Source organism: Gambusia affinis, linkage group LG10 (genome assembly GCF_019740435.1).
Source record: "Gambusia affinis linkage group LG10, SWU_Gaff_1.0, whole genome shotgun sequence".
In the NCBI taxonomy this organism is placed as follows: Eukaryota; Metazoa; Chordata; class Actinopteri; order Cyprinodontiformes; family Poeciliidae; genus Gambusia; species Gambusia affinis.
In genome coordinates, this window is record NC_057877.1 from 11,060,271 (window position 1) to 11,073,382 (window position 13,112).

Below are 13,112 nucleotides of genomic sequence, written 5' to 3' on the forward strand. Positions count from 1 at the left end.
TGGCATGTTTGGTTTTATGTTGCGGTTCTAAATATTGCTATGGGCCGAATCTTCCTTTAATCACTCAGCAACAGCTGAGTGTAGATCTGAGAGCTCAGATGACAGCAAACCTCCTGCAGAAGAAGCTAACCAGGAAAAGGGAAGCAGAGAACGATTAAGGTATGCAAAAAGATAAATGGACGTTCCAGAGAAGGAAATGTTTATCAGCCCAAAGCTGAAACATTCCTATAAAGGGTTAGTTATCAATTTGTGTGAAGTTTAATCGGGTTGTGAGAAAGTTACTGGGAGAAAAGTCAGTAAAAAAAAAAAAAAAATACAGAGGCAATCTCTCACCCTTATTTTATTTGATACTTTTCATAATGAAGAAAAATTCATGGAGAAATTCAATAAAGTCAGCACTTTAACCTTGTTGAGTTCAGTAGAGGGTACATAGACAACTTTAGGAAAATACAAACACAAGAAGAAGGGACCAATGTGCATGATCAAAGGTCACAGGAGGGAACTATCAGCCCCCCCCCACAAAAGTTAAACTCTGCTAAACAAATACTGATGTCAGCTCTGACAATTTTCAGTGTTGCAATAGTTTTCCATTACCACAGATATCCACTATAAAATCTTTAATTTTACCAAATAAATTAGACAAAAAAAAAAAAAAAAAGAATTTAGGTTAGTAGCAATCTGTTTTTCTACTTGACACAAGTGCAATTTGTTTTTCCAAATTGGTTTTTCGACCTACAGAATAAGTAAGGCGCAGTTCTTCTCACAGGCAGTTTTGTAGGTTGATCAAAATCAACATCATTAACAACTTTGTGCAGCTGCTACTGATAATGAACACTTCCAGCATCTGCACAAAACTGATGACTCATGCATTTGTGAAGCAAATTAGTGCGATTGAATAAACTGTGTGCTCAGTGCTGCACAACAGCACACAATTTGGATGCTGTATTAATTCATTAAAGGTTATCTCCACAGCTGTAAAACATCCACAATGAGGTGGGTTTAATTTTAATAATAGGCTCACTAAAATCAAGTCTTTTCATGCACAATTGTAGATTTTGCAGCAAAAGGTCACAGATTTGACGGCAAGCGTATAAATAAGGATTATAGACATTAGGAAGAAATATTTTCTTTTTAAGAAGCTGACTAATTTAGGTTGCTAAACTGGGACAGAGTCAGTATTGTTTAGTGGGATCAGTCATGTGCAGCTGGGATGTGAACTCAGATTATAGTTCATCATATAAACACTGGAGTATCTATGAAAGATACGATTTACTCAAACATTTCAAAATACTAGCATCATCAGTCTAATATTGTTTCACTTTTGAGTTACAAATAAGTCCAAATCAGATGTGAAAGTGACATCATGAACATAAAAATACGCTCAAATGTAATCCACGCAGACAAACAGGGGCTCACAACAGTGAAAGCCTCACATAAAATGATCAAGATTAATAGAAAGGTAAAAGAAAAAAAAAAAACACAATGTAAGGAAAATACAGAGTGAGAACAAAGGTATAGATCTTCCAAACACTCAGAGCTTGGCTTCAAATCACTGAAGCAGATTGTGATACAATCCCAGTAAAATGATCAGCAGTCAAACCTGGCAGTTTGAGGTCTCATTGATGCAATACATTGCTTTGTGTTAAAATGCTGAGAGAAGCACTGCCAGTGGCTCTTTTATACAAAAAAAAAAAAAAAAAAGAAAAAAAAAATCAATTTGTCATGCTGTATTAGGACCTTTTGTGAAGAACTAAACCTGGCCCCTGTCTAAGAGTTGAGAAATTTCACGACGAAGCTTTACCCTTCTAACTGCAGTCACATGTATATGCATGGACTTTCACTAATGCTTTAAAATATGTGGATAGATAGAAATGCCCTTGCTTGCTTGACACAAGCTCCTGATGAGAAGAAAATGTTGTTTTTTATCATTACTTATTTGCTGTGTCGAAATCAATGTTTACTTTCCTTTAAGCTCCAGCAAAGTACCCAAAGTCTAATGTACAGTTACTTTACATAATTTGCAGATAAATTTAGTTACACAAACAGAAACAGCACAGAAATCCAGATAAAAATAAATCCTGTGTAACAAACAAACAAACAAACAAAAAAAAAACATCTTGGAAACACAGAAGGGGAGGGGAGCTCTGCTGTGTGTGTAAACATGTCAGTATGTATGGCGATGTATGTTGGGGAGAAAGAAATGGCAGCCTGCCACTGCGAACTCGCTGACCGGGCCCCCTTCGGCTCCCCGAGCTGCTTGGAGGCCAACTTTGGGATGGGAGCCAGTGTAGCAGGGCTCAGGCACGGCACAGCCAATTGGAGCACAAGTTGAAGTGAAGATTTCTGGGATCTGTGTCGGATTACAGCGAGGCTTGTCCTCTGCATTGCATCTTTTGCTTCCAAGAGCCAGGTAATGTTAGCAAACAAGAAAAACAACACATAAAAACGTTTATGGGCTGTGAGAAAATGATGCTGCTCAGATATGTATCCATGTACACCGGAGAGGTAAACAAAACTCTTTTTCAAAGCAGTCTTGCTCCCTGTGAGGAGCTGGGGTCAAAAATCTGTTACATTTTACCACTCCACCCAAGATGCAGCAGTGAAGGAGACTGGAGGTATTTTTAAGTTTCATGTGTAATCCAACACTTGCAGGAACAAAACGGATGCGACAAAGGTTACAATGAGAAACTGCTGCCATCTACAGGAAATGAGTTGTAACAACATTCTCCTCACGGCAAGTCAGTTTTGAAAGCAGAGCTTGGAAAAAAAAGAAAAGATTTCTTTGAGGTTTTTTTTTTGTTTGTTTTTTTTTTTTAAAAAAAAACAACACATCTAAAAACCATAATCTCAAGAAAAGGAAAAAGTTGTACCTCCTCTGCAGACATCGCATGTCTCCTCGTTTTGTTGAAGCCAGAAACATCAATGTATTAATTCAGTATTTAAGTAATATACAGACAAATTAAAACTTGATTTTGGAATGACAGGAAACTTATGGTTCTAATAATGTTTTTGGAAGTGAGCCATGCATTTATATGCAACTCCAGGCCTCGAGGGCCGGTCTCCTTCAACTTTTAGATGCTTCTCTACTTCAACACATCTGAGACAAATAACGAGGTCATTAGCAGGACTCTGGAGAACTTAGGAGGTGATTCAGCTATTGGATTCAGGTGTGTTGGACCAGGGAGACAGCTAAGAGTTGCAGGACACCGGCCCTCGAGGACCAGGATTCCCTACCCCCTGCCCTAAATAAACTCTAGAGGAAACCATTAATGAGCAAGAGTAAAATAAAAGACTAACCACACCTGGCAGGTCAGGGATATATAGTTGTGGAGAAGTTAAACTAGAGAAAATCTCAGAACTGCTCAATCCATCATCCAATCCTCAAAATATTTAACCTCTGCTGAAAACAACATGGGTTTTGTTTCTGATGCGGACCGTAATCTAGCAAACAAATTAAAAATCAATCCATCTAAACCAGGGGTCTCAAACTCCCGTCCTCGAGGGCCGCAGTCCTGTGCCTCTGCTGCACCACACCTGAATAGAATAATTAAGGCTCTGGAGAACTGGTCTACACAAGGTGGAGGTAATTTAGCCATTTCATTCCAGTGTTTTGTACCTGTGGCACATCTAAAAACTGCAGGACTGGGGCCCTCGAGGGCTGGAGTTTGAGACCCCTGATCTAAACAGTCAGGAAACTGAACACCTTTCTTTTAGGCAAAGATGAATTTACTTTGATTGACTAAAATATTGATTGTGATTATTTCTAAGGAGGGAAAAAAGAAAATTACAAAAAAATATGTTTCTAACAAAGATTAAAAGAAATTTTGGCCTGAGGAAAAAAAATGTCTATGCACCACTGGCTTAAATTGAGAGCATATTCATGTGTTACAACTGTGGCAAGACATGAAAACAGATGATCACAGATTTCCTTTCATTCTGACTGAACTTTTTTTTTTTTTAAATGAAAAAATATATACTTTTTTCATTTGTTCTTTTGTGCAGCAGAGAAAATCCCAAATTACATTGTAATTTGTGGTTGAAAAATGACAAGATGAGAGAAAGTTCAAGGGGAATTCATTCTTTTTGCAAAGCACTGTATGTTTGGTTTCAATAAAAAAAAAATTGGGGTCTTTAATTTTGTGAAATTAAATTAAATGCCCAACTGTGAAAATAAACACCACAACAACTGGTTCGGATTTTCCCACATGAGGGTGTTAAAGAGTTTTATTGAAACAAAAATCACTTTAAGTCCCAGTCCCTTATGGTTCTCAAAAGGAAAAAAAAATGTAGAAGAAGCATACTTTGGATTTTAGCTGTGACATTTCATGACTAATCTTCAAAGCCCTCCTTGCTTTCACAGCAGCATGTGTATAATCAAAAACAGAACTATACAACAGGTCATTTTGGCACAATCAGCTCATAACAGTGGCACTGTGCTGGCATGTCTTCACTGACAAGTTTGCTCTCCACTGGCTCAAAACATCTCGCATCCATCAACGTATCTACAATGGATTTGGAGCCGTAACAGAGATGCGCTACAAACCAAACAGCAACAACGAGGACAAAGGCATTCCTTGCTAAACAGCTGTGGTTCTGGGTTAAAGTGAAGTGTCGACTGCTCAAGTCTCGGATCCAAAACCCGGATACAGCGGCACACAATCCAACACCGTTTTGATAAAAGTTGATGTAGTGTTAACAACAACAACAAAAAAATCAAAGTGAGCATTTTCTGACTTCCTTTTGACATGTTGCGCAGAATTAGAAATTATACAGAGTTAAGAAATGAAACAGGAAGTAAAAAAAATTAAAAATACTGAAAGATCCTTCTTTGCCAACATTTGGTGAAAGCGCTTTGTGCCATTTCGCTTGATAAGCGCTTTGGTTTACATGCTGGTCTGAGCCATGGCCAACCAAATATGCGCCAATTCAGCTGGACGATGCCTTTGCTTGGATTTTGATGTTCTTGGGCAGTTCCTTCTTTTTTCTTTTTAAACCAAGTAAAGATAAAAGACTGCTCATTGTAACATTCATTTAGCATGCATTCTGAGACACAAAAAAAAAAAAGTGTCTTTAGGACAACCCCTCCCACTCCAGTAACAGCAAGATCAGGAGAGAGAAAGTGCCGATTTGTAATATTCACATAAAAAGATCAATACAAGAAATGAATACAGCGGCTGAAGACGACTCGCCCCGCCGCTTCTCCGAGAGGCTTCTCCGAGAGGCTTCTCCGAGGACATTAGTGGGCTCGGGCGAGACATTTTCAGGAACCAATCATTGTTGACATCACGTTCTGAAAAGGCAAAACATAAAACATAAAAAATAAAAACACTTGGGTCTTTCGACGTGAAGGATCGGGACAATGGACAACGATGGCTTCGTCTTAACAGTCATCTTAATGGGACTAGAAAGGGGTCGAACAGCAGACAAAAAAAAAGTAAATAAATAAAAGGATATCTCTCTTTTTAGATACAGTAAACGTTTAACACAAACAATGATCATATATGTTTAAAAGATATGAGCTCTGATCTGAAAAATACCCCCCCCCCCCCCACCCCCAACAACTTTAAATTGTATGTTGCTACAAAAGCCTGAAAGAGTACCAATTAGGAGCCAACAGGTGGATTCGTAGGAAACACTGCTGTAAGGAGCACCGCAGAACGACACGACGGGGAAGAGACAACTTCCAAGAAAACAAATCTACATTCCAAGGGTGACTGAGAACTTCTTCCCGCCCTCTGTTAAGACATCTCCATGATTTTTAGAAAAGCCAAACACAAAAACCAGTGTCCGACTCTGTGCATTTCTTTTTTTTTTTTTTTTTATTCAAATACTAATTTCTGCATCTCTACAAAGAGAAAGAATACTATTGCCAACACTGACAATTAGAAGGGAAAGGCAGCTTCTGAATAGTAAAATACTGGCAGACAATCATGATTTGAGGACAAAATAGGAGAGCACAGATTTGTTTTTGTTTCTTTTTAAAGGAGTGTAAAATAATTTCACCCCCAACCAACAAAGTTAAATGACAAAAAATAAATAGGAAACTAAAAAGATTCAGCTGTGCGAGCATACAATTATGTGGAGAAAACTCATGAGCTAGTCATTATATATGCATATAATGACTAGCTCATTATATATATGACCTAGTCATATATATATATATTTGGTGTACAATCTGCAGTTTTCATCTCAGTTCAAATTCATCCAGTTTCAAAAGCAGGAAAGATAATTTGGAAAATCTCCCATGAAAGTAGGAATATTTCACAATGAACTGTCAACACTCTGTTGCACATTAAAGGCAGGGAAGGCTGCTGAAGAGCAATATTTATGGATCCACTTTTATCTACGCTCAGACCTGGCCCACGTCCTTAAGGAAAAAACAAAAAACAAAAAAAAACAAAAACAGGGAAAGATTAAGGAAAAAAGAGATCATGTGTCCTGCCTCTCCCCAACACATGGGATTTGTCCTTTTGTGACATTTCTTTTTAGTGGAAGAGGAATCCAGAGTTGTCCCTTTATCTGCCCCTTTTCCAGGGACACCAGGGAAACGGTCTCTGGTGACTAGGTTTAAAGTTGCTGATGATCGTACGCCGCGATAAGTTTCTTTATATGAGCCAGTTTGTTGTGTAGATATTCACAGCGGTTCTTCTCTTGGCTATAATTTGGATTAGTCTGCAAAGACAGGAGCACAGAGTCACAACCCGATCGGACTCACATTTTCTTCAAATAAAAAAATCAGCAAAAATGTTTTACCTTTTTGATCTTATGATACTCTTGAAGTATTTGATTGTGGATTGACTGTTGGGAAAACACAAAAATAAAGAGCCGTCTAAATAAATATGAAATACTGAAACAGCATTTCCTTAATCTTTACAAGGTTTCTGCAAGTTTCTGGAGGTTACTTTTAAGATTTCCTAAGATTCATAAAGGCTGTTTGAATAATGGAAAAAATACTAATAGCCTAATTACTTAACTTATAATGAACTTTGTTTATAGCTTAAAAAAACCCTGTATACTTAAATGAGTGATTTTCCAGTTTTATTGACTTTTAACAATATCCAATATCTAATAATTAGAGATGTGTTCATACGATGCTGCGTAGAGGCACAGCATGTGGATAACAACAACAGCTCGAGTTGAACTCCCTAAACATATAACTTTAAACCATTAGGAGCACTAATCTCTTCCTGGTTTGGAAAACAGGATAAATGGACATAAACTCCTCCATCATGGGTAGAAGTGCATCAATCAGGGTTTTCTTGTACAAATGTTTCCCTAGAGGTCTAACCTACTTAAATGTGACTTTGATTTAAATATTCTTCCTAAAAAAAGAAATTTATAGAAGAGAAAGAAAAACTACTATTTATCTAGTACTATTTATCGTTTTTTACCACTGTTTAAAGTCTGAAACTGGTTCCTGAAGACAGTCAGGAATCCCCCGGCTGCCCCATTTACATCAATTGTAAGTCTTGCAGAATAGAAAATGAAGACAGAAAAACATTTTTAAATGTAAAACCAGACGACTTACACTTTCAGTATGAAAGGGAAGAAATTTGGCTTGAAAAAATTTTATTATAATGCTGAATTTGTAAGTAATTATTGTTGTGTGGCATGATGTGTAAATGCAATAGCCGATACACAATGCACACCTTGGTTACAATCATGCAGGTTTCAACTTCTAGCCTTGGAATGAGACACTTTCCTTCCCCTTTCTCTCTCTCATTGTCTAGTGCAACAAGGAAATACTTCACTGGACTAAAGGAGATAGATTATATTAATCTACACACAGTCCTCTTGTAAATTGGTCAGAACATATATCATTGTTCCAGTTTTGCAATCCTTAATAATAAAGTTATGAAAACACCTGGAAGTACATTTTCGGAGCCTTTAAAGCATTTTTCACTGACAGTTTTGAGCAATGCAGCTATAAATTATCTGTATCTTTTTCAATTTGTGGCTTACTGCACTTTTATTAGCAATTTCTTTAGATGCACCAGACTCGTACATAAAATCATGCATATTAAAATTTTGGCTGCATTGATATATATCAATTTGAAAATTGACTGCTCTATGGTAGGCCTTGTGGTACATTCATTTTAGTGCATCTAATAAATGGGGAGAAACATGTGACCTGCTGATCACCGGTCAGAGGTGGTTAAAGGAAAACTGGCTGATTCCATTTGCTGGTTTATCGTTTGCTTCATTTTGGGTTTGTAGTTGTTTTTTTGTCACGGAACAATAAGATCTGACAGAAAAAAATAAATCTTGACAGTTAAATTCATCAAATGAAAAAAATTGGGTGAAAACAACAGTGAATAAATGGCCCCTGCAAGTGAAGAATGCATTATGAAAAACATTTCTGAAGCTTGCAGAAACCCTGTATTTACTATTTTATTAGCCTTATTGTCAGACTTCCCTCTGAGCATTACTTTGTGTTACCTTGTACTTGTCTGTGCCTTGTTGAAGCTGTTTCAGCTCGTTGTCGAGCACAGTGAACTGCCGGGTGATGCCCTCTATTCGAGCATGCAGACCCCGGTACTCGCTGTACTCTGCGTTGAAATCGTTTTTATACCTCTGGCGCTGCTCTGGGGAGGTGATCACTGTGTACTTTCTGGGATTAAAAATAGCAAAAAAAAAACAAAAAAAAAAAAGATAAGCAACAAATCCCCCTCAGACATCACATATAATGGTTTGTTTCCAGAGAGTAGGAGACGTGCTGGATTTATTTCACGCAAATGCCAGAAAGGCAGCCAGCTTTTGTTTGTGTTGAAACTATGATCGCTGCAGAAAGCACCTTGCAGTCACTTCACACACATGAATTTTACAACAGCTCAACCAAATGATTCTTCTTCACATATGTGTTGTTGTTTTTTTTTTTAAACCTCTGCTGCAATACAAAATCTCCCTTATAAATTGTAAAACTACAAAAACCCAAAATATATGAATCATGTCTGTGACAGCTGATTTATGCTCGACTTGCGTCTAAATTGCAGCATGGAGGAGATCTGTGTTGACCACAGCTGCCAAAATGACAAAAAATAATCACATGTTTCCAGCACTCTGGCTAACACCTGCCTTCCTTCCTCCTTTCTCTCCTCTGCCTCACCGTTTTACTAACAAAGCTGCTCTTCAGATTGTGAGGAAAAATTAAAAGGTTTGTTCTTGCTAGAGCTGTCCCCATCTGGGCCCCAAGTGTTGAATTAGGGCCCAGCCCATGCATTTTAAATCTAGAAGTATAGTCTTTTGTTAAACCAATCATATTAACTGTATGATTTTATGAGTGCAGTACCTAAGATAAACTTTTAAAACATTGTATTTTATTGTGCAAGGCTTGATGTATCGCTAGTTCTCCCCCCCCCTCCCCACGTACAACCTTTGAAATGTCTTCACGGTAAACCAGAGTCAATTGGCTGCAGCAGAAACACTAGTAATTAAAGATAATGACATTTGAAGCAAAGTGCCAAGTTTATAAAGCCCGGGAATAATAGTTTTATGTTTAGTTTGCAAAATATCCACACAAAAAAGCATTATGAACCACATTATCACAAAGTTGCATCGAAACAAAAAGTAAAACATGCTAGTCTGCATCTAGAGTTTATGTTTAAATAGACTGCAGGTGTAAGTGTGGAGTTATTTTAACTTCTGCTCTTTGAATCTACAGACTATGCAAGCATAAATCATTTATTTTAATAACGTAATTCTGGTGGATTCAGTAATGGCAAATTCATACTTTTAAATAACTTTCACTGAGATTGTGGATAAAGATTCCTGTCTGGGAAAATCCAGATTTCATATTTAGAAGCCATTTAGTAATTTGCGTAATACTCACAATAAATAATCTGCCACTTCAGGTGATGATGACGGAATACTGGTAGTTTTGCACATCCCATTCAGATCTGAAACAAGGTCACAAAAATTACGAGTTTTACGTTTTAAAAATGTGACAGACCAAGGTACAAACTATAAAAACCTAATTTAAAGAAGGTCAGCTTGTTGGTCCGTCACTCAGATATATTTTGTGTGCAAAAGTGCATCACAATGAGAAGAGTTTATTTCAGAAATTTAATTCAAACGGGGAAACTCACATGGGCGAGTGTGTGGAATATTTTAAGAGTTTCTACGGTTTAGATCAGGACAGTCTGTCGGCCAATCAAACACAGTGACACCATGATCATTACAGCAAGTAGCAGGAAATCAACAACTTTATGAAACTCATCAGTTGTATGAAGCCGGAAGTGTTCGGAAATTTCCTGGATGTTGCTCCAACTGTACTTGATTTCAACACAGTGAACCAACAGCAACAGATGACAGGGTCGACCCAAATCATCGCAGACTGAAAACTTTAGTCTGCGATGACACTTGGACACAGACACTCAGGCAACTTTGATTCTCTGCCTCTCAACTCTTCCTTCAGACTCTGGATCCTTGATTTTCAAAGTCTATGGGGAAAACTATGAACCACTGAGCCAGGAACCAGATAGGATGCTTCTGAAGTCTCTGATGTAAACACAGACTTCAGTTGCAGGCCATGGTTCGCCCGGCCTCTTTTTGAGGCTTACCCTCACAAACAAAAGCTGTCAGCAGTTGTGATTCAATTGACCATAAAATTGTGCAAATTGCTTAAAAACTAACTTTGAAAAAATAAAATAACTTGCATTTTTAGCTACGTTTTTGTGGTTTTACAGCCATATCAAAACTTATTCACGTCATCTTAAATTTCTTATTAAATGCATTTGCAAAACTGTGAAGGTTTTTTCGACATTAGCGAAACATTAAAATTTTTTTGCACACATCTTTAATGGGAACACAGCTAGCGACTGTCAGTAGTGTATGCTGCAACATTTCTGTTATTTTTATCAGCTTTTAGATTTGTTTTTTTTAGATGAACGCCATGATCATTACAATAGACATAAGTGAGCACTTGAACTTCTATCTTTATCTTATTTAAACCTGGATATTAACTCAAAAGAGAAAATTTCCATAAAGAACTGATCAGAGAATATTTTGGACATCAAGTTGAACAGCAGGGGTCTCACTTTAGACACTGAGAAGCTTTCAGGTCACATGAATCATCACCTACTCAGTGGGATGACTAACATACCTGTATACACAAAGTAGTATTTTACTGAGGAATACACAATGTGTGAGTGTGCTGGTCTTACCTGTGCTTTTAAATGCAATACTGTTCTTGAAGTTTTTCTGGCTCATCTCACATGCTGTTTTGGGTTCAGACGCAGGCTCCTGACAGATCTTTTTCTCCTTCGCCCTCCCTTTCCCCTTGTCCTTGCTTTTCTCCTTGTCTTTATGCTTTTTTGACTTCTTTCTTGATTTGTTATTAACTGCTGGAGGGCCATTGTCCCGCGGGCCCTCCAGCACAGTGTGCCCAGAGGACGATGTGCCTATGCTGGGCGCGGAGGCCACCGTCGACACGGACAAGAGCGATGGCGGCTGACTGAGCCTCTCGGACAGCGTCGTTTCCTGAGAGTCGCCGTCCCGCCCGTTGTTGCTGGAGTCATTGCTGACGTCAGATAAAGCCTCGAAAGGACGGGGGATGTCCAGCACCGGGAGCGGCTGCGTGCCGGACGTCATGCCGCTTTCAGACGTCGACACTGCCGCTCCGGACAGCGCGCCACCAAGGTCTCCTCGTCCGCATGAAGAGCCGAGCTTGCCGTTCATTTGGACTGTTGCAGCCTTGCTGACAAAGCGTGATATTCTGGGCTTTTTGTTGGCAAGAGGGTCGATGAAGTCAACAGTTGGTCGTTTCTGGTGAAAAGTAAGACAGGTGTTAAAAAAAAAGGAGCAAATATATGCAAGAATTTATTACAGAAAAGCTTTTAATCACCGACATGTTTGTGTCGAAAACACTTAAAATGAGTACTTGAGCTGGACTTCTCTTATTATACTGAAGACGTTTCATCCTCTCACCCAAAACCTTCTACAGTTCAGAAACTAATGCTGGAAGTATCAGACTCTTTAGTTTTAATCAGGAGCAATCACCCTGGTGGGGCAGTAGAGACAGGGGTAGTGCCAAGGGGGGTGTGGAGGTTACTACCCTCTACTGACACTGAATTGCCCCTTCCAGATGATTGACATGTAAAAGCACCAGGGCAAATGTGAGGGAAGTGGAGAAAAAGAACACGTGGAACATACATGCAATCGTATATTTAATATATGATAAGATTCTTAAATGCTTCTCCTAATCTTTATCTATGCATGTATAAAGTAGGATGGCTTATTTTTTATCAATGATACTAATGAGGCCATTGTTGTCACTAACGAAGGATGTTTTACAAACACAATTTTCTGGTACGTTTTACATCTAGTAAAGCTCTCAGACAGAGACTAATCACCCCAAGGACAAAACACCCAAACACAAGCTCAGTGGTTTGGTAAATGCAGTCCAGCGAAGTGAGGAATGTTCAGACATCTACAGTGGAGAAGCCAAACAGCAGCTACACAGATGAGCCAACTCGGGTCAAGATTCAGAGGTTTATCTATATCTCAAGGACAAAGAACACTCCTTCAAAGATAGTAATGTACACATTTTGGACAGGGAAGACTGATGGTTTGAGAGGAGGGAAAGAAGCCATCTATATGAAACATGAAAAACCAACCTTGAACAGAGGAAGCGGTCAGAGATTACAACCTCCTTAACATCTACAGTGGAGCCTTGACTTGTTTCTCCAGGCGTTTTCACAGAAACTCGTACCTTGAAACATTTTATCTAAACCTGCAGACATTGGTTGTTGACATTGTTGGGAATTTGTTAGGATCGTCAGTGACGACACTTAAAAAGGGAATATAATAGAGGGTAGGGCCAGGGTTTCACTTGACCTCATTAGTGAAATCAATAAGGCTGATATCGCCCTTTCGGTGTAATTGTTACTGATTACACGTTGTAAACATGATGCTTCCAAAGTTTCAGAACTGAAGAAGCCTTTTGGATGAGAGGTGAAATGTCTTCAAGAAAAAAAGGGAAGTCCAGTTACCTTCATTTTTAACTTTCACAATTACCATGTCCAGATGGCTGAGAACCTAAACTAACGTCCTTAAAATGGGTTATTTTTGCATAACGCTGAAAAGACAGATCAAGATATGCAAGACATAAATAA

At 38.4% G+C, this 13,112-nt stretch overlaps 1 protein-coding gene and 1 long non-coding RNA gene across 2 annotated transcripts in view; both read right to left on the reverse strand.

Annotated features, from left to right (window-relative positions):
• Positions 1 to 323: 323 nt before the first annotated feature.
• Positions 324 to 3,056, reverse strand: LOC122839043. Its single transcript, XR_006371980.1, has 2 exons — positions 2,871 to 3,056; positions 324 to 2,396 (listed from the first exon to the last, which is right to left on the reverse strand). It is a non-coding gene; the product is annotated as an uncharacterized LOC122839043 (long non-coding RNA).
• A 1,134-nt stretch (positions 3,057 to 4,190) lies between these two features.
• ell (elongation factor RNA polymerase II) overlaps positions 4,191 to 13,112 on the reverse strand; it is a 39,096-nt gene continuing 30,174 nt past the window's right edge. Inside the window, exons 8-12 of the mRNA XM_044130228.1 lie at positions 11,163 to 11,763; positions 9,830 to 9,896; positions 8,440 to 8,611; positions 6,754 to 6,798; positions 4,191 to 6,672 (exon numbers count right to left, since the gene is read on the reverse strand). Coding sequence (XP_043986163.1) covers positions 6,568 to 6,672; positions 6,754 to 6,798; positions 8,440 to 8,611; positions 9,830 to 9,896; positions 11,163 to 11,763 — 990 coding nt within the window. The 3' untranslated portion in view covers positions 4,191 to 6,567. The remainder of the gene's footprint in view (positions 6,673 to 6,753; positions 6,799 to 8,439; positions 8,612 to 9,829; positions 9,897 to 11,162; positions 11,764 to 13,112) is intronic.